The sequence below is a fragment of the Apodemus sylvaticus genome, chromosome 9 (assembly GCF_947179515.1).
Source record: "Apodemus sylvaticus chromosome 9, mApoSyl1.1, whole genome shotgun sequence".
In the NCBI taxonomy this organism is placed as follows: Eukaryota; Metazoa; Chordata; class Mammalia; order Rodentia; family Muridae; genus Apodemus; species Apodemus sylvaticus.
In genome coordinates this window covers 55,850,175-55,877,147 of record NC_067480.1, presented here as the reverse complement: position 1 = coordinate 55,877,147, position 26,973 = coordinate 55,850,175, and the positions used below count along the sequence as shown (strand labels likewise).

The following is a 26,973-nucleotide window of genomic DNA, read 5'->3' as shown; positions in this document are numbered from 1 at the left end:
GAAACTGGGGAAGACCCTTGAGGACATCGGTACAGGGAGAAAGTTTCTGAACAGAACACCAATAGGGTATGCTCTAAGAGCAAGAATTGACAAATGGGACCTCATAAGGTTACAGAGTTTCTGTAAGGCAAAGGACACCATCAAGAGGACAGATCAGCAACCAACAAATTGGGAAAAGATCTTCACCAATCCAGTATTTTCTTATATGTCATCTGTATTGCAAATGATACCTGATCGATATGCTTACAAATGAATGTCTGTCAGCTGAGGAGATCTGGGAGTAGGAGAGGTGATCCTTCCTGGGACAGAGCACACAAATAGGTTGTTAAGTGCCAAATAGCCAACGTTAAAAACATACATACAAATGTTATGCAATGAAACATTTCCTGGAGAGATGCTATACACACATCTATTCATCCCACATAAGGAGCCCAGGATAGACCAATGTACAGAGACCACCAAAGTCTATCTTGGTGAACCAACAAGTTTTATTGGGGCTACTTTGGGAATCTGGGTAAGGGGTTACTTACAGAAGCAGAAATGACATAAAGACAGCTACATCACCAAAGCCCCTCCCAGCATGGCTGACAGTTCACAATGCTGGGAACCTGGAGCTCTCTGCACAGCCTGCAGGCAGCTCAGCAGGTGGGAGAGCGTCCCTTCCAAGTGACTCTGCTCTAAACCTCTTCCAGACAGCTCAGCTGGTTCCTTCTTATTCCAAGCAACTGGCCTGGTCTCAGAGTATTTGCAACATGGCTTGTCTGCGTGACTCTCCCCAGCCTGAGCTGTTCAGTCTCAGATTCTGGTCAGGTTCAGGAATTTTCTGAAGCTATTTTGAGTATCAGGAGTTTCCCTGCAAGACAGAATGTTTCAGTCTTAGAGGAAACTCTTACATATCCCCATGTAACATTATTCAGACTGAGCAGGTTGCATTTAAGAATATATGCATAATGCATACACACACACACAGAGAGAGAGAGAGAGACACACACACAATGAAAAAAGAAAGCATGAATTTGAAGGATAGTAGGGGTGAGAAAGGGGATTGGGTGGAGCAAAGGGGAGGGAGAAATGTTGTAATGTTATTTTTTTTTTAACGAGAAGAAAAAAACTTTAATTATTGTACAAGAGTTGAAATGGATGGGGAAGTTTAGGTGTAGCAGGGCATCCGCATCCTAATTAGCAACGTATGTCCATCCCGATGGCCATGAAAGTGCCAAATGTGCCGCCACTTTGCATCATGGTTTTCCCAATGCCGCCCATCAGCTCCCGACCCTGCATTCCGATCCTGAAACAGGAGAAGCTGCTGAACAGCGCCCTGGCTGCCATACCCACGGCGCAACCCATGACGAAGCCCATCTTCACATGATCGAAGCAGCTGGGCTGGGACTGCCCGTAGGGACCCACGGCCACCAGCATCTCGTTCTCTGCCGCGATCGCTCCGTAATGTTATTTTTTTAATAACAAACAAAAGTAAAGCACATCAGTTCTGGTGCTTCTATTTTATCCTTGGGATTTATCCTAGACGTGACTCTCAAGAGGCACTTGTGTACATTTCTGGAGCACTTTTTATACATTAAAAAGCTAGAGAATATCATACTAAGTGAGGTATCCCAGACTCAAAAGGTGAATCATGGTATGCACTCACTAATAAGTGGATATTAACCTAGAAAACTGGAATACCCAAAACATAATCCACACATCAAATGAGGTACAAGAAGAAAGGAGGAGTGGCCCCTGGTTCTGGAAAGACTCAGTGAAACAGTATTCAGCAAAACCAGAACGGGGAAGTGGGAAGGGGTGGGTGGGAGGACAGGGGAAGAGAAGGGGGCTTGCGGGACTTTCGGGGAGTGGGGGGGCTAGAAAAGGGGAAATCATTTGAAATGTAAATAAATTATATCGAATAAAAAAAAAACTCACCTCCAAAGACTTATACAAGTTGATAGTATCTTTGGCAGTACCAATGTTTTAACTACATCCTTACAAGTAATATTACCTTCAAATTATCATCTGGAGACATTTTGTGCCAATTTTAGCATTTTAAAAGCTTCAACTTGGGTTTTTTAATTTTGATGAAATTCTCAACTGCATGTTTTATAAAAAACAAGGAAAAATCAGGCCTTCCTACAGTCTACCCATCATATCTGACAGCATGAAACCGGAGAGAATGAGGTCAGAGGCACAGATTACCCCAAGCCCAGGGAATCATCGCTGAGACCGGAAGCAATGGTCAGATTAGTTTGTTGTTGCACAGACATTTACTCTTCACAAATGAAAGAGATTACTGGTGTTATCATTTGGTCTGTAGCTCAAATGTGCCTTTTTTATCAGGTTTGACTTCCTCCTCAACATTGGACCTCTTCCCCTGAGAGCACAACAACGCTGTGCCTTAGCACCTCAGAGGCTGGCTCACCCTCGAGGAAGCCCCTGCTTCCATTCCTTCACATCCGTCTGCCTCCTGTCCTGTCTTGTTTTCTGACAGCGATCCCTGCCCAGCAGCCACGGAATCATCTGCATGTGCAGTGTGATCTCTATGATCTTGAAAGAGGCTCAAACTAGTAACCAGGAAGTGTATTTATGAAAACTTAATCATAAAACTTACACTTCTTTATTTCTCAGAAAAACATCATGGGGAAATATGCCAGTCTTGTACAGAACAATCCCTTCCTTTTCTTTCAAAGATACTAAATGCAAAGTACCTATAATAACATCTTCACAAATCTACACATCATAAGGAAGAAAAACTGTGCCTTTAGTAGCATAATGGATACATTCCAGAAAATTATTACAATTTTGCCATATTTTGAGGGTCATAATCAAAGCTGACTACTAAATAGAGTTAACTTAAGACCCTCTCCAAAGAGACTTGAGAGTTAAGAATGTCAGACTCTGAGCTTTCCTAGCATCTTGAGGATAGCTGATAAATTCAGCGAGACCCAAGATGAAGACCAAAAGCCAGTCGCCCACTGAGAGCTCAGTGCCCAGAATCTGCTCACTGCGTCTTCCTTCTCCATGGCCTAACACACGTACAGCTGAAAGCACCTGCTTCAAACTATCCCATGGTGCAGAATTCTCTCTGCTCTACTAGTTTAAGGAAATGCAAATTACCTCTAGCATTATATTCAGAAAAATACTTAAGCTTGTTCACAGATAATTTTTTAAGCAAATTACTGTATTTTTATGGCACAAGGGAGAAAACACACTCAAACGGCTTCTAATTAAGCTAGATATTTAGTGAATGATGTGTTTAGTAGAGATGAATAAATTATGATTAATTGCCGCTTATGCAGGGGGGAAAATGAATGTAAGACTTAGACAAGAGACTGTTTCCATAGAACATAAATAAGAGGGGCAGGCCTCTCCCTATCCCTAAGGCAAACACAGGGTAGGTGAGATGGGGTGGGGGTGGGGACTTGCCCAGCTTTTGTGTTTTCTGTTCTAGAAGCCAATTTCTTTGCAATATTTTGCTTCTTCTGGTTGCATTACTGACTGTGCACTCCAACTTGTCTATCCTGGAAGTCCAAGCACTAACACATCATTCTAATAGTTAGGAGGAACTTCTGCCAAGGCCCCTACTCATTCCTTCTCTGTGTATCTCTATTAGGGACACATGCCCTTCCTGGCCGAGATGGGAGTCATCTGTATGATCCCCAGTTCCACTTGCTTCAACCATTCTGGCTCCAAGTAGTCACGCTGCAATCTTGCCAAGGGGCTTGTTACATCGCTTTTATATTATCCACCACCCTCGACACACCACACACACACACACACACACACACACACACACACACACTGAATATAATGAAAGTTTCAAGGCTTCTTGGCTAGCTCACCTGGGTCTGGTCAAGAGCTACGAAGAGAACTTGAACCAAGTAAGGAGGAAACACTAGCCCAAAACTCTCCAGCCTTTAGGAGAGCCTGACCAAAGAAAGAGAACTTGGTATGTATATTACCAAGTTTAAAAGACAAAACAGGGCAAGGGATATAACTCAGTGTATAGAGCACTTGCTTACATATATGAGGCCCTGGATTTGATGCCCAACTCCAGGAAAATAGGAAAGAAACAGAGCACACTGAAATGTACACAAATATTACACTGCTCCTTTTGATCAGGGCAACTCCCAGGTCAGGCTCAAGAGCACTGAACCAGGCCAGATGCTTCCTTGTCTGGACAAGACTGACTTCTCCCACAGGTCAGCTTCACAAGGAGAAACACACTGCAGCCAGCTGCTAGCTCTGTGAAGGGCCAGCTGCTCAGCAAACCCTCGAGCAGTGGGAAATTTTAAGAAATTCAGACCTAAATCAGGCTGGCTGAACGGAAGTGTGTATCTGAGGTTGTGGTAACAGGGCTGACTGAACAGCAGCCTTTTGAGTGTGCCCTTCAGTGTGTCGGGCCTCCTTGTTCTCCAGTCATCTCCCCCTCTCACTGTCATAGTTTTAAAATACAAAGTTTGAGCGTAGTCATTTTTTTCTCCTTGAAGTTAGTCTCAAAGTAAAAGTTTGCCTTGATCAAGGGAGATAATTCAGTAGGTGAAAGTGCTTGCTGGGCAAGTCTGGCAGCCTGAGTTCAGATCCTAGGGAAGCAGAGAGAGCAGGAAGCGTGGCTGAGTGAGGCTGAGGCAGGAGAGCCAAGCGAAGCTCTGGGCCAGTTAGCCCAGCTTATTACCAGCAGTGGAAAGGAGTCGCAGGCAAGGTAGTAAGCAAGAAGTGGGACCCAAAGTTTGTCCTCTGACCTCCCGTGCATGCCTGAACACACATGTGCCCCCCTCCTCAAGGATATACACACATGCACACACATCATACATCACACACACACACATACACAAATGAGTAAGCAAATTAAATTTTGCCTTTGTGCAAGAAGACTTGGGATCCTAACATTACAAATATGACTGCAGCAGAATAATCGCATCATTTATGACTAATGAATTATATGGCTTAAATTTCAAACAATTTTTACAGTGGCCTGAATTATATATCTCGTTTGGAGGCACTAAAAGTTAAGAGTAAGTGCTCTGTCTTCACTGTTCAATACAAAATCCTAGATGCATATGATACTTAATTTTAACTTTTAAAATATCAAGAGCAGGTAATGAGGTGAATATGATTAAAACATATATATATTTATGAAAAGGTCAAAATTAAACACTTTGTTATATATGGTAGTTACACACTAATAATAAACTTAATAAAGTTAAATTTTAGGTTTTTCAATTTCACTCACTAGCTACATTTCCCATGTTTGTAACCACGCGTGTCTATGGTCTCCACACTACAGCAGGAAGATAGCTTTTCCATCACCACAGAAGCAAAAAACAAAAGCAAAAAACCTTCTTAAGCATAATTAAGGGCTAATATTTACCTTCTTAAGCATAATAACAAGTATAATCAAATGACAGACTATCTTGCATGCTTTCTGAGATTTTTTGATTGCATTATTATCACTATTATTATTATACTTACTTATTTTACATCCTACTCACTGCCCAACTCCAGGTCACTCCTTCCCACAATCCTTCCCCCATCTTCCCTCCCCTTCTCCTCTGAGTGGGTGGGGGCCCCTTGGGGTATCCCCCAACCCTGGCACATCAAGTCTCTGTAAGGCTAGAAACTGAACCACCAACCAAACAACATATACAGGCCAAACAACATACACAAGCTGGACCTACATCCCTACACATATGTAGCAGATGTACAGATTGTCTTCTTCTGGGTCCCAAACAACTGGAGTGTGGGGGAAGCTATCCCAAAAGCTGTTGCATTTTTGTGAGATATGTTCTTCTAGCTGGGCTGCCTTGTCTGGCCTCAGTGGGAGAGGATGCACTTTCTGAGATTTTTTTAACCCTAGATCTTCGGTACCCGACTTTATTTTCTCAAGACAGATTACTGAAGTGCTTCAGGAGACCTTTTCTTGACCTATGGCATTGTCTGTAGCAAAGAAGCCCATCTGTAGCATGAATCTTTCTCTTGGTATGCAAGATGTGGGTTCTCTAAGGATGTTGGTGCAAACCAAGTGTAGCTGAAGTGTGGGCCTTCATATCAGAGGTGCCTTACAGAGTGTTATTTTGTTGTTGTTTTCTTGAGTCCAGACTCACTGTGTAGCCCTGGCTGCTCTGGAACTCACTGTGTAGACCATGTTGGCCTTAAATGCATAAAGAGCTGCCTATCTCTGCCTCTTGAGCGCTGGGGTTAAATGTGTGTGCCACCACACATGGCTCTATCATTCTTTAGTCTAGTTCTGTATTCCGGGTCTTCACATGTCTTGCAGACTTGTCTCCCATTCTGCAAAGATTTTAAACATTAATTGTAGAGAGCCTTGTTGAGGCGCCAAGCCAACTGGCAGGAACTTAACACCGACCAAAGTGAAGTTCCTCTCCCAGCCTTTGAGTGAGAACTCCTGTGTCAGCCATAATCCCCTCCACCTAGGGTGGAGTGCTCAGACAAAGGTGAAGCCTATTATTCTTCAAGGACCTGCAGTTTCCTGAGAAACACTATCCACCTATGGAGCAACTGAACTGATTCTGCTGAGAAGCTTCCAGACTTTCCCCCTGTCTATATACATTGGGAGTTCTTCATTAAACTTTGAGACCTTGAATAGCAGATGCTATCTTGGTCTCCATCTCTTTTTGCTGCCTCCCCATACATCCCCAGCTTCCCTTCCAGGTAACCCGTTCGATGTAACTGTAGGCAGTTACAATTAATAATTAATTTAAACATGAAAAAATAACAAGAACTCCAGTTCTTCTGCTGCAAGGTGAGGAGACAGGATACCCAACCACATTAAAGACATGAAACTTTCTAATCTTCAATTTTAGCGTTTCTGTCTGCGCACTTGTTTTAATGAAGGCTGTCATGTTGGTGACGGAGTGAAACATGGAACATTCTAAGAAAAGACTGCACTGATGAGACAGAGACTTGGGGAAGACTCACTCTTTGAGCCAGTCTGTACTCCAACACTGGAAGCCAGTGATATTGCAGGCTCTGTGGAGCTAAGAAAATCTTCAAGTCTTATTTTAGCTAAAGTGATTTCTGCTTATTTAACACTATTTTAAGATACTAACGAGTCACAGCTCCTAAGAAAGGCATTGGGAATAGATGCCAGGGACACAGTCAAATGAGGTTAAGGAATTACAAAATAATGTTTTAGCAATTAACTAAATTGCCCCCTAAAATCTGAGGTGGCTGCGGGAACAAGGCTGCAGGAGGAAAGGAAGAACACTAGGGGAGTCACAGAGTTAAGACACCTCACAAATGGATAGGCGTTTCTCCTCCCACCATTGCTTAGAGGGACTCACCCTGTGGGTGCTACAGTGGCCCTAAGTACAAAACACAACGTTGAGATCATCCTCTAAATTATCAGCATCTTTATCTGAAGCTACACTTCTGGAACACTGGGTTTTATACACTTCTCAGAAGACCTGCTCAGAAGTGTCCTTGGCCCCTGATTTCTAAAGGAAAACACGTCTGATGTTTGCAGTAGCAACTCTCAACTGTCTGAAGTTGGAGGTTCAAGGGTAGAGGTTTGTTTTACTTAGTGAAAATGACATATACATCCAATATGGAAACAAATAGCATTTCTGCTCTTTGATAAACATTTGGGATCTTGAAAATATTTATTGCCATCTCTTAAGTTCCAACTTCTCTGTAATATATAAAAGAAAAAATCTTCTAATGCACTAACATTTGTGTGTATACTTTCCCTGGTTCACTGAGTGCTTCGTACTTATAGACAATGTATTTTGGTCATAATCTTCTTCCCTCCTCACCATAAATTCCTGGATTTCTTTTCCTAACTGCTCCTCCTGCTCCTCCTGCTCCTCCTGCTCCTCCTCCTCCTTCTCCTCTTCCTCCTCCTTCTCCTCCCCCTCTTTCTCCTCCTCCTTCTTCCTTTTTAGGATCCATTTACCCTACTTTGTGCTGCCCATATATTCACAAGTGTGGAACCACCCACTATAGCATGGTCAATCCATGAGGGGTCACACCCTTTGAAGAACTGACTCCCCCTTTCCTATCAGCCAAACTGTCGATAAGCTGTGTGCAGCTAGGAGTGATGGCTCTTCCATTATGGGATGTTGGTTGGCTTGATCTTATGCACACCTTGTGTGGGCAGCCACAGCTCCTATGAGTTTATGAGTGCAGAAGTCCTGTCATTCCCAGAAGGCCCTGTTTTGTCCATGTTCTCCTACCCTCTGGCTCCAGCAATCTTTCTGCCACCTCTTCCACAAAGCTCCCTGAACCTCAGGAGTAGGGAAGTTCAAAGCACTAAGTCTGTATCCAAAACTTTGTCAATGACAAATTTATCAATTACAATTATAAATTCAATTACAATCATATAAATTCAATAACAATTATAAATTCTATTTATCCAGAACTTCCTGTATAAGTAGTTATTTCAAGTGAGCCAGATAGTCCAAATTGATGAGGAAAAGTCTTTTAATATAAAATACAATTAATAGGTATGGAAGTGATGGTTAGAAAAATCAACACTTTGCAGCCAGTAAACACCAAAATTATTGTAGATAGAAATTCCCAAGGAGCAAAACACTACAAAGACAGCTGGGAACTAGCCAATAGCAGACAAAGGTTTGCATTTCTAGAAATGAAGTAACTGGGCATGACAGCCTCCAGATGCAATTCCATATGAAGCAGGGAGTCTACCTTTGTGAAATCATGAAGTACTGTTGCAATCAGAGCTTGCAGATGGATGGTCTCCCATTTGGTGTGCCTGTCACAGTGGTCCCCCTGCAGAAGCCCAAGTGATATGGACCTGCAGAATAGCAAACCCATTGATCTTGCCAAACAAGAAGACCCACATTAGAATATCCTTGCTCAGAAATAGTTTGGTGCTGAACACCCTGTAGTCCAAATAAAACAAAGCTGCTGCTTCCTAAATCACTTCTTGTTGAAGGACCAAAAACTTTAGTTCTCATATCCTTGACCAGGTTGTTATCCCACTGCTCTTCTCAGAGGTTCTGATTCTTCCATTTTCTCCATTCTAAAAAGACTGACTTGATAATACTGTGTGCAAATGTGCATCTTGAAACTTCATTGTGGCTAATTTTCTTGACGAACAATGATTTCTAACAACTTCTATGCATGCACATTGAGCACTTCAAGTCTTAGCTCTGGAGACACTGATGCATTCCTTGACATTCCTCTTTACAGAAAAGCCAATACAGTGAGGATTTCCTGGAGCACGGAGAACTCTGGGCTTCATAGCGCCATAGGAAGACCTTTTCTACATCTAGTGCACATTGCAACTACGGCCGAGATGCAGAATTTTATTGAACATACGATATAATAGAGGCACTTTGACAGACATTTTAAAGAATCTGCTTAATTAAATGTCCCTACCTGCCTTACACTGGCACAAGCCTCATGTCACGACCGGATGGAGTGCTACAGTCTTCCCTTCTGCTTTTGCTTCTCTTTGTAGCAATTTAGGAGTACTAATATGAATGAAATAGAAATTCAGCTGTTAGGCAGAATTCTATTTCAGCAGCTCAAGGAACATAATTCATAAGCTTGGTTTTTGTTACACTTTTAATTGCAGCCAAATTGCACGACTTAGAAAAACCCCTCATCTGTCACTCTTTCCTCTAGGAAGTTAAGTTCTCCTTCTGCCCCGCCCCTCGCACAGATGCATGTTCTACCATTGTTACTCTTCAGCCAGAACTCTGGTGAAAACTCAAAAAAAAAAAAAAAAAAAGCATCAGCTTTTTCAAAAGCCCATACTCATCAAGAAAGCATCTTCCAACCCACCCGAGCACCCCAGACTCAAACCAAGAAGAGGGAGAGAAAAAAAAAAAAGCACAAAATTCTAAAAATTAAACTGGTGCTAGACTTACAATCTCATATTCACTCTGTGCTTTTAGCATAGCTCTCTTAATATAGCCAAGGAGATGTTTGTTCATTGATTTTTTTTTAATTTGTGTAAATTTTTTAATGAGAAGGGGGAATTTTTTTTTCCAATCATAAATTATAACAATCTCTCAGATGGTAAAACAGGTAGCCTTAAGAGTGTTTACCTCAATCCGTACATATACCTAAAATAAATCTGGCTGGTTAATTTTGTTCCATCACGTTTAGAAGAGCGGCATTTGAAAATACCGTAGAGCAGTGATGCTGAGCCGCGCCGCGTCGCCTCTAATTAAGTGCAGACTAGGAAAAATTATTCTTAGTTTAGTCTGTGGAATGAGGGGGGGGGAGCGCGTGGAAATTTCTCTCTTTGCAATTCAAAATTGTTTTAAAGATAGAATATTTCTTTTCCAATGTCTTCATTAAACAGAGCTGTTAAGAATTGTCTCCCAACCATCCCCAAAGAGTACAAAGCTTAACCAGCATTCACCCCATATGCTCAGCTTTGAAGTGTGAAGCTGTGACCATCCCGAGGCTCTTACGCCACCATCAAAGCCATCTCATTACGCCCAGTGCTGGGAGTTAGAGCACGGGGCCATACCCGCTCCAACACAAACACTGCATTAACAAAGCAACCGCAATACTCCTCCCCCACATGGCTAGGACTCGGAGAAATGCTTACCATATGTACACATGCACGAGATACAAAAATTGACTGTGCTAGAACATCATTGAGAAGTACATTAAACATGCTGACTGGAACTGGATGTTACTCTAAGAGGCTGGGAAAAAAAATAAATGCAGCTGATTTTGTGATGAAAGAACAGAAACACTGGACTGAATAATGAGGTCAAGAGCATTGTGACTGAAGCGCTCAGGTGCTGTGTGCTTTCTTGAGGTCGCAGAGAAGAATGTGAGGTCAGGGAACTACACTCCATTATCTGTCACTGGAGGCTACTGTATACTCTGCCGTGGTTCATTACAAAAGAACAAGCTTGCAAATAGTGGTGCGAAGGGAACAGAATCTATAAATCTCAGTGTACAGGGCCTCCCGAGGAAAGGGATTTCCTTTATCTTATCTTTAGGTTCTCCATTTATGATTAACGTGTAAATAAATGATAAAATGCAACAAAACAGCACTGTGTCATCAGTTACAGAATCAGGTCTCAATAATCATCTGGTTCTTAAGTAAAAACACCTGCTAGGTTTGAGTGTTTTTAAAATCTTTAGACCAAACAATTTTATTTCAAGGTTTTTTTTTTTTAAAGAAAAACTCTTGCTTTGTACACAAAAGCCAATTAAAGAATCATCACTGTGCAGTAGGTATTAGTAAAAAATGGTCAACAATCTGAATGCTCATGCAGTTATCATGCAGTCTGATAGCTATACGACAGGTAGAAGGGATGGACTATGTGGACTCATAACACTGAGGATAGATATACTTCTGTGACATTTTCAGTGTGTGTACTTCCAGTGTAAACACAGCCTATGTACTAGGTTCATTCTACACAATGTGCTCTCCATATCCGTAAGCTCTGCTCCCACACTGTCAGCCAACCTTGGGTTGAAATGGCTTTTTAAAAAACTGCACCCATACTGAGTGTGTGCAGGCCCTTGATGTTTTTTCTACACAAAATGGATTTAACAATCCTTTATAGGTTCTTAGGTATTAAAAGTGAACTAAAGGTGATTTAAGTGTAACTGGGGATATGGTTAGATGTGAATGCCACACACAGGAAGATCAAGCATACACAGACAACAGACTGCAAGGGTCCCGACACAAATCTCTAAGAGATAGCAAGTGGACACTGTGCATAGATACCATCTAAGCACGGGCAGAGGAAATTCTGGACATGAACATGGTGCAGTGTACTGTAAGCTGCAGATGATTTTGGTGACCAAGAATAATAGTGGTTCAAGATGGAGTTTAACCTTTACCCTATAGTAGTTCAATTTTTGAAAAGGAATTAAGAGAAAAAAATCTAAAGCAACTCCTAACGAATGTTTGAGGGCATCCTTTGTCTTGCTGTTACCTTAACAGGAACCCAGCAGTAATGTCTTGTTTCTAGGTATAGTTGCTAGTTTAAAATGAAAAGAGTGGATCTATCTTCTGCCTTAGTTATAAACAGAAGAATGGCATACCTCCAAAGTCCTAATATCAGTATACCCTATGGAGACATAAACATGGGTACCCATCAAAGTGCATGGCATATCATGATGTCAGAGTGTATGCACACCGGACACTGCATACACACACATATACATACATACATACATACACATACATACACATACATACATAAATACACACATACATATATACACACATATATGCATACATATATACACATACATACATACACACATACATATATAAATGCATTGTACAATACATACATATATTACATGCTATGCTATATATACAATATGAAAATAAAGTATCTGATAGTCCAAAGAGCTTATTATTAATTTGTAAGGCACATGTTAGTGTATTTATACCTTCATGCAGACATAGGGTTGTTTGTCTAAAGAATGATATCTTCCAGGGTGACTTAGTTTCCCCTGTGGCTCTCTAGTTGTCTTGTGTACATGGTTTATGGCCCCCCAGAGGACGATGTTCTCCCATTCTCTAATGATACTAGAACTTATGGTGTGAAAGGGGAAGAAATCAGGCACTCTCATAATCTTTAGATGTTCACAGAATCCATTAATCTTCACAGTATCTCTCAAAGACAGATTCTAAATATCACTGCGCAAATAAAGAGTTGTCTGCTATAGAATTTGAACTTTGAGGACTGAAAACATTTCAGATCTTCCGCTCAAGAGACTTGCTAACATCTTTTCATGAGACCCAAAAGGTGCCCTACTTTGAAACTTGATGCATAAATCAGCAAAGAGGAATCTGCTGTCATTACAATGGAAAGGGGTAGATTAGCAGTCTCCTGTCCTTCTATTTCATAGAAGAAAATACTGAGAAGTGGGCAGAAGACACTAAATTCAGGTCTTAAAATTAACTGCCAAAGAAGGGATTTGAACTCATGCTTTTCAGTCCTTGAATTCTTATTCTGGCCTCTTCACTACTTGGCTTCCCTGACTAGCTACTTACGCAACACGATGCTAATGGTTAGTTCCTGAACTGCAGAGATGCACATGGGAATAACATGCTGGGTGATGTGGTGGGGCTAAGCCTGCCAATTCCAAATACTCCTCACCCAGATAAAAACCTCATATTCTTTTTGGGACAAATGGAAAAGCTGAAGATCCCCACCAAAAAAAAAAAAAGTTCATATGAAATATGGCAAACTCTTGAGGACAGCCAAGAATCATTGGCTCCACACTTACAGATCATTTGATAATAGTGCATTCATCATAAGCCATATCCACTTTAATTGCCCCAAAATAACCATCGTCACTCTTTTTCTACACAGCTTCCCAGCAAACTATAACCAAACACAAGTATTAGAGAAATATATGGAAGTTTACAACCAGCCCTTGGTGGCAGGGCTGGTTGTAAACTCCCATATATTATGACCCAAGTTGCAGGAGTCCTGTTGGCCCTGCTGCTATGAGGGACCACAATCCAGTTAGTTAAGCTCCAATCCTTGCTCTCCGCCACCCTAACTCTGCCTTTCTTTCTTGGCTTTCACAGCACCTTGGCCCAGGTCATCCAGATTGTTACCAGGTTGTAATTGTTTAAATTGTCCAGACTGTAATTGTTTAAATGAGGAACATCTCATGCGCACTTGTAGTATTTGAACCCTTGGTCTCCCAACTGGTGGTGCTGTGTGGTAAAGTGTAGGTACCATTTCCCCCACCATGATGAACTCTCATCACTGTGGATTTGGAAACCAAATAAACTCTCCCTTAAGTTGCCTTCGGTCATGACATTTTATCACAGCAACAGAAAAGTAACTAATACACTAACACAGCAGCGAATAGTTTAGTGTCTTTAATTAGGCCCCCTAACAGCAAGCAAGAGCTGTTTATCTCTTCATCTCGTCCGTGCTCCCTCAAATGCTAAACAAATGGCTTTCATGAGCTGTTGGTGTGTTCTGCTCCCAAGCTATTCCAGCTCATTGGCCATACAAGTAGTTTCAAATATGGCCATGCTTTTCTTCCATTACACCCCCACACTACAGTCTGAGCTTTCTCACAGCTCCTCCCCCTCTTCAAGTCGTACAGGAATAGATGAACACTGAATCCAATATCACTAATGTTCTCGTAAAAGGAGGGGGGAATTTGAACATAGACAATATTTAGGAAGAGTGCCGTGCAAACATGAAATGGGATGTGGGAGCCAAGATAAAAAAACACTCCGGACATCTTCGACTTCCTGCCTCCAGATCTGAGAGTACATTTCTGCTGTTTAGGTCCTCTGATCTAAGCACTTGGTTACCACAACCATATTAACTTGGTACAGTAGCCACCCTCCTTTCCCACCTTCACTGCCTGGTACAGAGTTTGGAAGAGAAATTGGGCATGCATAAGCCTGTCCCTGCTTCCTCCTCCTTCTTAGGAGATAGATGTACAACCCATCATCCATGCCAAAATGCTGTGCAGTAGAAAACTCCCCCCCTCTCTGTCTAATCTCTGGTTAGATAAGCCAAGCCATCAGCATTAGTCTCATCTGTAGTAAAGTTAGTATTTCTACTTTGTCTCTGATTCCCCCAACCCCCGTAGGGAATGGGTCTAAAATGTATTGCTCTCCTTTCAAAAACAGCATCGATCTTATTTTCTTGGAAGCAGGAAGGAGAGACCTCCTTTCTCTGTTCTTTTTTGAATCCTGTGGCTATAAATCATGTAGCCTGCCTTCCAAATGCCTCTGCTGTCAGAGATTCAAATATGAACAGTTCCTGTTACTTCCTCCTTCTCATTATGATAACGTGCATGCACATCAAATCAGCAGATAACTCAGATAGTTACACACTGACTATGGAGACATAGCAAGCACAATTAGCATCCTGAGATATTTACTACATATTCCTGATTAGTTAAAGTGGGAGAAAGAGTTATTCAATGTACATAACTTTAATAACCACATACTAATGATTACTAGTTTAGTGATGTTTTAATTATTGTAATATACCGTTAGGCACATGTGTTATAATCATTGCTACATTCTGAGTCTTTCAAGAAGCACACCTTGTCTCTTACCAATAGGAACCAGAGGTCAAGTACTTGTGTACATAGGTGTACAGAAAGGCTTGGGTTTATGGGATTAATCTCATGGGTCCACTATAATTTCTAACATTACACCACAATAGAAGCCCCTATAAATCCTAGGAAGGAGAGAACAAAAGGAATTTATTAAAAGCACCTCTAGTGTTAGGGGACTTGTACTTTAAAATTGAGTGTGATATCCATTCATCACTAGAAATCCCTTATTAGGCCCACATCTTTCACAACCGTTAGTGAGATACCACGGAAGCTATCAATCTCTGAGTTTGTAGATGTCTACTGAAGACCAGAAATATACACTCACTAAAGAACTCCCCGCCTCATAGTTCTCTTTGCTAATAAAAGGGATATTTAATGTATGTCACAAAGACCTATGGCTTAATACTCAATAGTACAAGAGCCATTATAACCAGAAGACGTGATTGTCCCTGGGGTGGGGGGTGGGAACATCTCAAGTCTTAACTACAAGTCTTATGTGTTATGTCTATAATAGGAAAGAATTACAAGAAGGCAAAAAGATGCCATGCATTCCACCTGTTCATTGTCATGCATCCACCTGGACACTTGTTCTCATCAATATTTTAATAAAATCTGCTTGGTAAACATCAGGGACGAAACAAGGAAAGATGAAAAAACCAGTCCAAAGGTATATTACTAAACTAGCCACAGCTGCATAAAACTAGGACCTGATCCTAGTGAAATGAACCTCAGAACTGTTTACCTTGGAGACAAATGGGAAAAGCATTTCTCTCCCAGAGAAATGTAACTTGCTGTAACATTGGTTTGTAGCAGAAACCAAATGAGAGATGAGAGAGCAGTTATTTCAGGTACAGTTGAGTTTGTCCATAATTGGTAGTCAAAGAAGACTAGGTTTCTTCACCCCATGCCTCTCAGTTGGTTTCTTCTTTCCTTGTTAGTGTCTCTGGATTACAATAATAGGTGTAGCGCCCCCCCCCACATGTATTCTGTTTATGGTGATTTGCATTTGTGAACAACCTTGTAGCTACCTTTCATAGTTAAAAAAATAATTAAACCATTGGAAACCAGTCTTCATAGCTTTAGTATTTTCACAATACATAATTCCTCATTTTCTGTGATGACAGTGTCATATCCTTCTCAAGGTAAAGGCTGTGCTCTAAATGTGTTAACCTATATCTATCAAATCAATTATCATTTTTATACTGTGGCAATAAAGACAATGCCAACAGTAACAAGAACTATATGAGAACCCAGCACCTAAATTGACTAATTTCAACCAAATCCAATCTCTATAGCAACTGGAAAATTCGAGTAGAAAATTAAGTTTTTTAAGATTTATTTATTTATTATATGTAAGTGCACTGTAGCTGTTTTCAGACACCGCAGAAGAGGGCATCAGATTTCATTATGGATGGTTGTGAGTCACCGTGTGGTTGCTAGGAATAATACTCAGAACCTTTGGGAGAACAGTCGGTGCTCTTAACCACTGAGCCATCTCTCCAGCCCCAGAGTAAAACATTCTTAAAGGGTAAATTTGCTCCTGATTTGCCAGATATGCCCAGGTTTTGACAGTTTATAATGAGATGATCTATGAGTCTCAAGACTATTCAGACAAGTGTTGATGCCCTGGAAATTTGTTATCACACATGTTCCCTCAATAACCCGCCCCCAAATACCATGAGACTGATTGTTCTAAAACAGCTCATTAATGTTTTTTTTTAGATTTAAACACACACACACACACACACACACACATGAGTAAAAATGAACAGTGCTTCATGCACGTAATTTGCCAAGGACCAGCCTCAGCTTGGAGGGGATTCCAGAGGAAGGGGTGTTTGGGAGAGGTAAAAGAATGACTTGAAGCCAATCATGGGTACAAGCTAACAGCTCTGTCTTCTGCTCAAGATGTCTTCAGGTAGACATCTAGACAGCTCAGCTCTTTCAGACCAAAGCCCAGTCTTTCATTTACATATCAATTCAATCATTATCCCAGGTTCCCTTTTGATTATCTCACAAACAGGATTTTAAGACCTTAGCGCCCCCCCCCCCTTCTTAGAAAAAAAACATTAAGTACATTTTTTTGTTTTGTTTTTGTTATTGTAGTTGTTGGTTTTTGGATTTGGTTTTGTTTTTTATTTTTTGTTTGTTTGTTTGGTTTTTCTGAGACAGGATTTCTCTGTGTAGCCCTGGCTGTCCTGGAATTCACTCTGTAGACCAGGCTGGCCTCGAACTCAGAGATCCGCCTGCCTCTGCCTCCCAGAGTGCTGGGATTACAGGCGTGCGCCACCACCACCCGGGGTTAAATACATTGTTTTTTACATAGCTAATGAACTTAGAGATCAGCCTGCATTTGTAAGCACAAACAATAAATTTAGCTGGGTGGGATCCTGTCCTGAGATTATCATTCCCACCTGAACCTAAACTTGCCCTGTCCCAGGCTAACCTTGAACTCAGGAATCTGCCTGCCTTTGTATCTTTCTGACAAGCTAGATCATTAGTGCAGATGCCTTTGTTCTTTAAGTCCATTAAGACCTGCACACAATTCATATTGCATCCTTATATTTTGCATAGTTGAGAAATTTTTATATTCTTGACCTCATGTTTTCAGAGTTCTTTCCCATAGCCTTAATAGCTGTCCTGAAGGTCACAGCTTTTACCACTTTTCTGAGGAACATTAGACACACTGCTTCAAATTATCATGGAATCATTAACCTTGACAGGGATATATTTCCCAAAGGATGAACATGAAGTAAAATTTTGTACATTATTATGCAGACAAGCCTTACACCTAGCAGCCATCAACAATCATGGAGGACCATTCACTGCTGGCTCTGCTCCAGCCACGGGATCTGTGTCACATTGTCACTTCTATAGCCACACAGGACTTGACAGCAACTTCCTTCATTCCCACTGCTTTCTATCTCAATCATAACCTGACATTGTTTAAGTATTATTTTACTTAATGAATGACATAAAACAAAGGCCACTGTCCACAACACCTACAGATACACATTCATACTCCACACTGTTAAAAGTTGAATTTTTCTGATCCTGGAGAGGAGGTAAGTCATATTTTATTGATAAATCATTAATTTCCTAAGGGTCTTCTACCCTTACAACCCCCTCCCTTCTATCTCCATTTGGTATTCCTCATACAGTGTGTATGTGCAGGCAACAAAGTCATACAACAGGAGCATCTACTCCTTTGTGTGAGACTGTGAGCAGATGAGCTGTGGAAAACATATAGGCAACACAGTGGTCCACATGATCACATGGAGAAGCTATATATAGTTTAGAGAAGCCCAGGGATTCAGGCTAGATAATATCTATATTGAGTAGAAAGATGGATTATAGGAGAGTATGCCTATAAATTTAACGCTCATTCAAAATTAAGTAAATTCATGGAATGATCCAAGATGATTACAAATCACCAGGAATTAGAGAAGATTTGAGGTAAAGATGTTAGTGTGAGTTCCTGTGTTTACTTTCATTTCTACAAGAAATACCAAAGAAAAGCTGCTAAAGAAAACTGGTTTAAGTCGCCTCTGCTCTTACAGATCTGGAGGAGGAGGCAAGGGAACCAGAAGGCAGAGGGCAGATGAGTGAGGAATAGGCCCTTTAGCTGAGCCTGGGTGGCAAAAGATCTGAAATAAAACAACCTGGCTCACACCACACACACCCTAACTGGTCAGAAGTAGCACCATCATTTGGGGAGCAAAGGTCAAGGTGAAGCTTGGATCAGGAGGTCATGCAGCAGCAAAGAATAGGGTGAAAAAAAGCTATGTTTTCATGTTCTGTAGTGAAAAATTCATTAATAATGCCTAAAACTGAAAAACTAAGAAGTAACAATAGAACTGTATTGGTTACTTTTCTCTTGATATGATAAAATACAGTGACCAAAAGCAACTTAGGAGAGAAGTTTATTCTGGCCTATGGTTCCAGAAATATAAGAATCCATGATGGCAGCAGTGCATAGCAACATGTGGAAGGCCTGGAAACAGAGCAGGAAGCTGAGAGATTGCATCTTCAACCACGAATATGGAGTAGAGAGCCAGAGAAAGGCTGTGAGCCCAAACAAGGCCACCAACTGGAGACTAAGAGCTCCAATGCCTGAGCCTGTGGGGGACACTTCCCATTTAAACTACCACAGTAAGCAAGATGTTTACATAGCTGGATTAAGCCTTCAGGAATAAAAACTATAAGAGCTGAAAGTGCCCATCTTTGAGAGAAGGAAACTGAAATATTGGTATGGGAGGGGCCATGGGTAAGGCAATACTTAGTGAATTTTGAAATAAAACCTACAGAACATTTGACTTTTAGCAAATGACATCATATTAATACAAAGAAAATGCAGGAGAGAAGGAAAAGGGATGGCAGAAAGGAAAAGAAGAAAATGTGATACACTAGCAAGAGACAGAGACAGAGAGAGAGAGAGTGACAGAGAGAGAGAGAAGAAGAAAAAGAGATGGCCTAATAAATTGAAGAACTGAAATAAATCTGCAAGCTTTAAATAAAGATAAGCTAGGAATACATGCCTATTAAGCTCTAAATTCTAAGTCCAACAGCCAAAGCATAGCTCTAGCTCCATCATTCCATATTCTCTGTCGCCCTTTGCTCTCTGCTGCCCTCTGACCTCTGTCTATCTCTTGGCTTTCTACCATCCTCCATTATCGCCTTTCACTCTCATGCAGGCAGGATAATCTTTCTGAAGCCAAAGCCAACCATAGAGCTTCTAACATTTTCTATCACCTTTAACATAAGATTTGTATTCTAAATCCAAAATGAAGATTCTTTATCTCACCTCTGAGGATGTCTTGAGCCTCTTCCTGGGAAGGCTTTGTCCAAGCCAGTCCATCACTAAGTTCTGGTCAACCACACGGAAGTCCTTGACACATCCTTGTGTTTAAGCTACCTTTGATCTGCATTGCATTCCCCTTTATGCTAGAAGATTCCCAACTAAAATCATATGCATGCACAAAAGCATATGCACAAAAACTTAACAAATAATGTAGGCAGCATTTGCAGGCATCATAAACACACATTGCAGACCTACTTTAAAAACCCCTTTCTTAAGATAATAAGTAAGCTTAGAGTTAGGAATTTTAGTATAGAATTTTTGCATATAATACACTCATGATTTACACATATCAAAGTCAACTATTTTATGTTGCCAAAAATCCTACATTTCTCTTCATCCCAATGAAAATTAAATACATTATCTGAAAGTTAGTTTTCCTGGAAGGGATGACTCTATGAAAAACATCCCTTTACTGTTCTGAAAATACTGGGATCCTAGAATGTGAATATTTCTGCCTCATAAGGATGCCTGAACATGCTGTTACAAAAAAAAATCTTTAAAAAAATTTTGGATGATATTAGCTGAACAGCTGTGTAGAAAGGGGGAATGTAAAAATAAAAACTGCATGTTGGAGCATCAAAATAGTAACCATGTACACTATATGACTGTTTTTAATCAGATGAAGATTGAAGCTATTACGTTTCAAATCAAATGTTATAAATTAGTTCAAGAATGCAGCTGAGCTCTCACTTAATTAGAAATGTCCATGTTTAAATCATGAGGTACAGTAGCTGCCAGAGCAAAAAGGAAAGGGATGGGAGAAAGGCTGCACTTGGACCCTCTACCTCAACTATCTCCTACACAGGAGGAACATCTGGGGTAGAAGACTCTTGATGTCAGGAAGAACTCCATGTACTAGCTAATTTCAGAGTTAATACAATTATCCAGAATTGTTTTAAAGACAATTAGCATTATTTTTATAGTTTGGACAATTGTCCAATTCCTGACAATATTATCGTTTGGACAATTTTGGAAACTGTTTATGCTAAAGGTAAGTCTGTCTTGGATCATAGTGAAGCAAATTTGGGACCTATTTCTTCAGGAAATGGCCCCTCAGCTGTCAGGTCACATTAAGTCTCGTTTCCTATGTCTGGTGCTTACGGCAGCTCAGCTAAAGTCCAAATCCATACTCCAGTGTCAGACAATCCACTGGTTTTTAAAATAGGGCAACATCATAGAAGAACTTTTGAGGTCATATAGGGAAGAATGCACTTATCCCAAGAAGGGCTGTCCCTCAAAGGTTATGAGCCTCTGCTCTATAATTAACTACAATGCAGCTAGACAGTCCTGGCAAAAGTTCTTTTTCTCCCTATTTGCCTCATTCAAAAAAGCCTCAAGTGTTGTAACTTCAATTTTCCAAATAAAACTTTCTCCTGATGTTGAAGCCATGCATGTGACAGATCACCTCTACAGAATGCCTTAGACTTGTGCACAAGGAAAAAAATCAGAGTAAAGAGAGATATGAGTTAACCTCTGAGTGGTTTTCACCCTCATCATTACCTCTCCTGTTGAAAAAGGAGACATGAAAAAGAAAAACAAGCTATCGTTCTTCCTGGAAGAATCAATGGGCTCACACAAACCTACTTTTGTTTCTTCTCCATCAACTGGAGCAAAATTATTAGTGAAAATTTTCTAAATGCCATGACACAAATGGGAAGTGCTAAAGCCACGGTGCTGATGTGAAATCCACACTGTTGTTAGTTCAGCCTGGAGCTTGGCTTTCCCAGGAGCTGACCTGCCCATCTGTGCTTAGATGGTCACAGGCCATTTGCACTTGTAAAACCCCTGTACCCTGAACTTGCCTTACTTCTGGCCACAGCTCCATCCTTATCCATTGCAAACCAGAGACAGGATGAGTGGAGATTAGGTTCACCGCTCCCTGGCAAGGCTGAATCCCCCTCAAATCTGTGTAGTGATGGCCAAGAAAACCCCTCCTCAGGCAGCCAGCGAAGAGCTGCCCAGAAATGTGCAGCTGTAAACTTTCATATTGTTTTCTCTTATAATCTGAACAAAAAAAAAACCTATTTTTTATCCAAATTAATTTAGGAAGAAAATATTCAACATTTTCTCTCCGCCCACCTGACCACAGCAAGGCAAGTGTGTGGTTCTTTGAGTCTTTTTCTACCCAACGTGGAGGAGTCGGGCAATATTTAAACAGTTTAGCTAGTTTTTATTTCTTACAATTGGTTACTTCAATTTTTTCAGTATTCTTCTATTAATCTGATACAATTACTAATTATTTTCAAACTGATTTATAAGTAATTATACTAAAATGCTTCAAAATCGATTAGTTTTAAAAATTCAGATACTTATTTTAGCTTTGTATTTATTTAGTAATCAGATTCTTTTTACTGAAGTTTTATGTATAAGTACCAGTTCCAGACACCTAAGCGTTTTGTGGTGTTTCTCCACTGACAAGAGTAGTTGAATCATTTTAACAACTGAAACGAAAGCTGACCTCTCATCTCTAGACCATGACTGCTACTCGTCACTCCTCGGGGCCTCAATCTCCATGCAAACATTCCTTTTCAAAGAAGATAATCTGCCAAACTGGAAACAAGTTCACTAGAAGATACTTTTAGTTCCTTACCAAGAAGATAATATAAGTTTTATTTTACACAGGCATGATTCTTCAAAATCAAGATATCCTATCAAACCTCACACTGTACTGTATAGAACATGGAGCCCCATGTAATTACAACCTGTGGCCCAATTATTCCTGCCAATAGACACCTGGCTATAGGGTCATCTAGTGGAACATCTGGTAGTCAACCTCCGGGAAAAAATTATTCTCCCTGTCCCAGAAGGCATAGCTACCCGTGGCCATCAGTTAGAAGTGGAGCCATGGGCACCAGTCACAGTTCTGAGCTGTAATTTTTAACTGTGTTGATCTTGTACAGGTATCTACTGTTGCTGTAGGTTTATATGTAACAACTGTCATGATAACCTCAGGGTCTGGTATGAATTACCTCCTTATAGGCCACTGGTCATGGAGACGCCAGAGAACCTAGAACAATTCAAGCAAGCTCTTGTCATTGCTCTTGGTTTCACCATATCTATAATATAAGCTTATTGCTGAAAACATCATACATTTTAGTTACAGGATATAGAGAAATCAATCTTGAACCAACCAGAAAAAAAGAATCTCTTCGCACTGGCTACCTTTCATAGTGCTAGAAGGTGCTATTCAGGGTGACGAAAGGGAAAAATTATCATAAAACTTACCTAGATGGGAGCCCCATGACCTATGATTAAGAATCATCTGCTAAGATATGCCTATAGGTGCCATAGTACTATAAATGGTATAGGGGGGCAACCAACCACTTTCTAATTAGGCCCACTTCACAGGGAAAACCTATCCATAGTACTGTACTATAAATACTACATACTATAAAACATAGTACTGTAAATACTGACCCAAAAAGCCATGGTTGGAGAGTTCATAGGCCTTAAAAGGAGATAACTACTTTCTTATCTTGCTAAGTAGACATAATATCAAATAAAATATCAATAATGTGAATCCTTATCTCTATATCTGCAAATTAGTTCAGCTCTCAGATCTCATCAGAGAAGGTTTTTACATGGTAGACAGTGCTCAGCAGTATAGAAAATAAGTGTCTGTGAAGTGCTTAGCTACAGATATGAAGTGCTTAGCTACAGATATGAAGTGCTTAGCTACAGATATGAAGTGCTTAGCTATAGAGAGGACATGTGTGTCATACCTGCCCCCTCTACCTCCAAGGCTCAGTGACCATGGAAGAAGAGGGGATGGGAATATCATAAAACCAAAGGTCAGAGGGATTGGACTGAACACGACAGGACCACTGTACCCATGAACTCACAGCAGCTGTGGTTGCCTGTGTAAGACCTACACAGGTCAAGCCAGACAACAGTCCTTCATGGAAGGCATGGGGTTCCAGAGATCCTGCCCCTACTGGAAGAGCTATGGATAGTTGAGGACTTCTTTGGGAAGAAGAGTCCATTCTCTTCCAGGGTGTGGACCCTTGTAGGTTGGCCATGCTCCAGTAGACAGATGGTCTCATATCCATGAAGATATGGATAAGACAAAGTGGACTTGGCAAATTTAATGTTTAAGAAGAGGACTCTAGGTTGGAATTGGGTGGGGAGGTAAAGAGGACATCTGAAAGTTTAGAGGTTTAGAGGAGGTAAAAGAGTAAATATGCTCAAAATACATCATATGCATATGTGGGTTACACAAAGAACTAGTAAGAAAAAAACGTTTATTTTTTTATTTTAAAAATGGAGAAAATGTCACAAAAATTGCAAGATTCCTCCCACCTCCCACCGCCCCATGGTGAAACCTTAATACTCAATTCTTCCCATATAGTTAAATTTAACTTAATAGAAAAATTCTAAATTGTGACCTTGGAAAGTGACACAAAAGCTTGATCTTCACACCAGGCACGCCCACTTCTTAGAGCATGTGTAGGTGTGGATGGCCAGATGTCTCCATTCAGAGGTAAGCACTGAATGTTTATAAGAGACCTTAGGGACTTATTACTGAACCTACTCACCAGAGTTCTCTTACTTAGTCTAAGTGAAGTCTTTTAGTCAATGGTCCAGTTGTACAACTCTAAGCTGACTATGATACCATATGACCATAATCTCATAATCTGGAAGGCTAAAGCAGGAGGATCCTAAATACAAGGCCAACCTAGCCTACAAAGTATAATCTTGTCTCAAAAATCCAAAATAAACAGCAGTAAAATTGTACTACTTTTTCTTGTGTGTCTTAGCAATCTCATCTACTTGTTCTTGTCAATATTTCCTTCCCAAAACCAGAAATCGGACTTCCCTGAACAAACTCTGCCCTCCTCCCCATTTGAAAGTGAAATTTATGCGGAGCAGTGGTGGCACACGCCTTTAGTCCCAGCACTTGGGAGGCAGAGGCTGGTGGATTTCTGAGTTCAAGGCCAGCCTCGCCTATAGAGCAAGTTCCAGGGCAGCCAGGGCTACACAGAGAAACCCTGTCTCGAAAAACAAAACAAAACGAAAGAAAGAAATCTAGAGAAAGGCAATTAGAGGATAGCTCGAGAGAGATTTGGGCATGCGCATATCCGTCCAACTGAAACAGTTCCGACTATACTCTCTTCCTGGGAGGACCACCAACAGTTAGATGCTAAGGACTTACAGAGCCTTACAACTCTCTTGACTGTAACCTGGAAGAGAATGCTGCTGTACCCTGCTGTGGCACTCATATATAAACTCAGAGTTATTTTTGAAGTTTACAAGCCTGGTCCAGCCTCCTTAAAAGGTCCCCCCCCCCCCCATAATCCTACAAAAGCAAATTCAAAGCAAAGGGCTAAAGGGTTTACGTGGTAATTAAGCCTTTACCTCTGCTCTCCCTTCCCCGGCAACTTGACAACAGATCTTTTCAGAACTGGAAGAAAAAAAAAGAAGTTGGAGCCAGTAATGGTAGAGCTTACAGCAGCCCTGCACTATTAATATGGCCAGCCTGAGGAGATAAAAACGCGTCACTGGCTCACAGGCAAACGAGCATCTGTGGAGCCCTGCACTCTTGTGGGTCTAACGTTTATAACTCGGGCCTCCTGTACTGAAGACCTATTAGGCCATTTAAGTGTGCCCGTTTTGCCTAATTAGAAAAGAGCAAGATTTATATCATTTTATTCCACCCACTTAAACATACATCCCTTTCCACTGTTGGTAAAGCAGACTCACATTCTTAACCTTTGCAACCAGCCCTTCCTGCACGTTTCAGAGTAACTACAAAAGACGAAGCGGGAACAAAAGCGATTTCCTCTCTTAGGTTGTTTCTCAACACATTCTAGCTCCTGGAGGAAAAAAGAGTGAGTGAGAGACAATGATGATCTCCCCCCAAACCTTCCGAAAAGCTTTTATTCGCAGTTTCATGTGATTCAATAGACACGAATGCTGAAAGAATGAAACTCGCTCTCCTGCAATTTCTTAAGCACACGTGGGGGAAGAGAATCAACGCTGGCAGGAGACGTCGTCCCACGAATCTCAGCAGAAGGAAATTGTTTGGTGTTTGTAATGGGGTATAATAGCTATAATTCCTTTTGAGCGGCTGCCACTAATAAGCTGATAAAAACTGTGAGCTGAGACCCAGGAATCCATCAGTGTGTGCCTTCCACAGACTTCTCTGCAAGTTCATTCACTCCCTCACAGGTAGCCCAACCAAGCACAGTGAATGCCACATGTCTGATACTCAAGTGCCCAAGCCGGTTGGCTCTTCCCACAAAGGACAAGCAAGAGCCGGCTGCATGGTCACTCCAAAAGGTGTTTTGTTTCTTTTCTTTTCTTTCTTTTGGATTCTCTGTGTAGTCTTGGCTGTCCTGGAACTCACTCTGTAGACCAGGCTGGCTGTGTTTTTTTAAAAGTCAGTAATTACTGGGAATTTCACAAACATTTCCAAGTTGGAAGACAGCAACCAAAATGTGCTTCTAGTTAGAGGTGGGTTGAGGTAAACTCTTCTCATGAAAGCTGTAAAAAGTGACAATCAGAAATTAAGATACACTGTTTCAGTGATAGCTGCCGCCCTAATGTTCACCTAGGAACACAAAACTACTGACTTAGTAACAAGGAGTTTCTATTTAAGCGATTTTACATCTGCAGATGCCCTATATTTTATGTATGTTTGAGTATAAGAGAAAATGATATTTAAACTATGCATCACCAAAGGGATGTTTTGTGGAGGCTGACAAACACGGAGTAGCATCTCTTGGTAGTGATGGCCATGGGAGGAAAGAGGCTTAGGTCTCAGTCTCCACTGAATTGCTGCCAGGTGATCCTGTGCACATCATTTAAATGTAATTGCCCAATAGTCCTTGCACAGAGAAAATGCAGGAGCAATGATAATATTGTAATAATAGCATGGGTTATGCTGGCAAGAGTGAATTGCAGACTGCTTGGCATTTGGAAAGCTTATTTTTCACTTAACTCTCTGAATAAAAACTATGATGCATTGTGTATGATGCTTATTTTATTAATGACCAAATAAGTGGTCCATGAAGGAAACAGTACATTTTTCTGGGTAAACAGATCCTTCTCTGGAGCCTATCAGTACCCTGAACAATCTGCGTCTCAGTGATTCGTGC

The 26,973-nt window shown here is 40.9% G+C and overlaps 1 protein-coding gene and 1 long non-coding RNA gene across 3 annotated transcripts in view; both read right to left on the bottom strand.

Annotated features, from left to right (window-relative positions):
• Positions 1–484: 484 nt before the first annotated feature.
• The window catches only part of LOC127692211 (uncharacterized), a 70,193-nt gene continuing 43,704 nt past the window's right edge, over positions 485–26,973 (bottom strand). The window contains exon 4 of one of the 2 annotated variants that reach the window (XR_007979426.1): positions 485–853. This is a non-coding gene — a long non-coding RNA (uncharacterized LOC127692211). Of the gene's footprint in view, positions 854–26,235; positions 26,360–26,973 lie in introns of those variants that run through there. The other variant, XR_007979425.1, reaches the window with a different exon arrangement.
• LOC127692210 (reactive oxygen species modulator 1-like) lies at positions 1,093–1,420 on the bottom strand. Its single transcript, XM_052192339.1, has one exon. The coding sequence runs from the start codon at positions 1,417–1,419 to the stop codon at positions 1,180–1,182; it is 240 nt and encodes a 79-aa protein (XP_052048299.1). The 5' UTR covers position 1,420; the 3' UTR covers positions 1,093–1,179.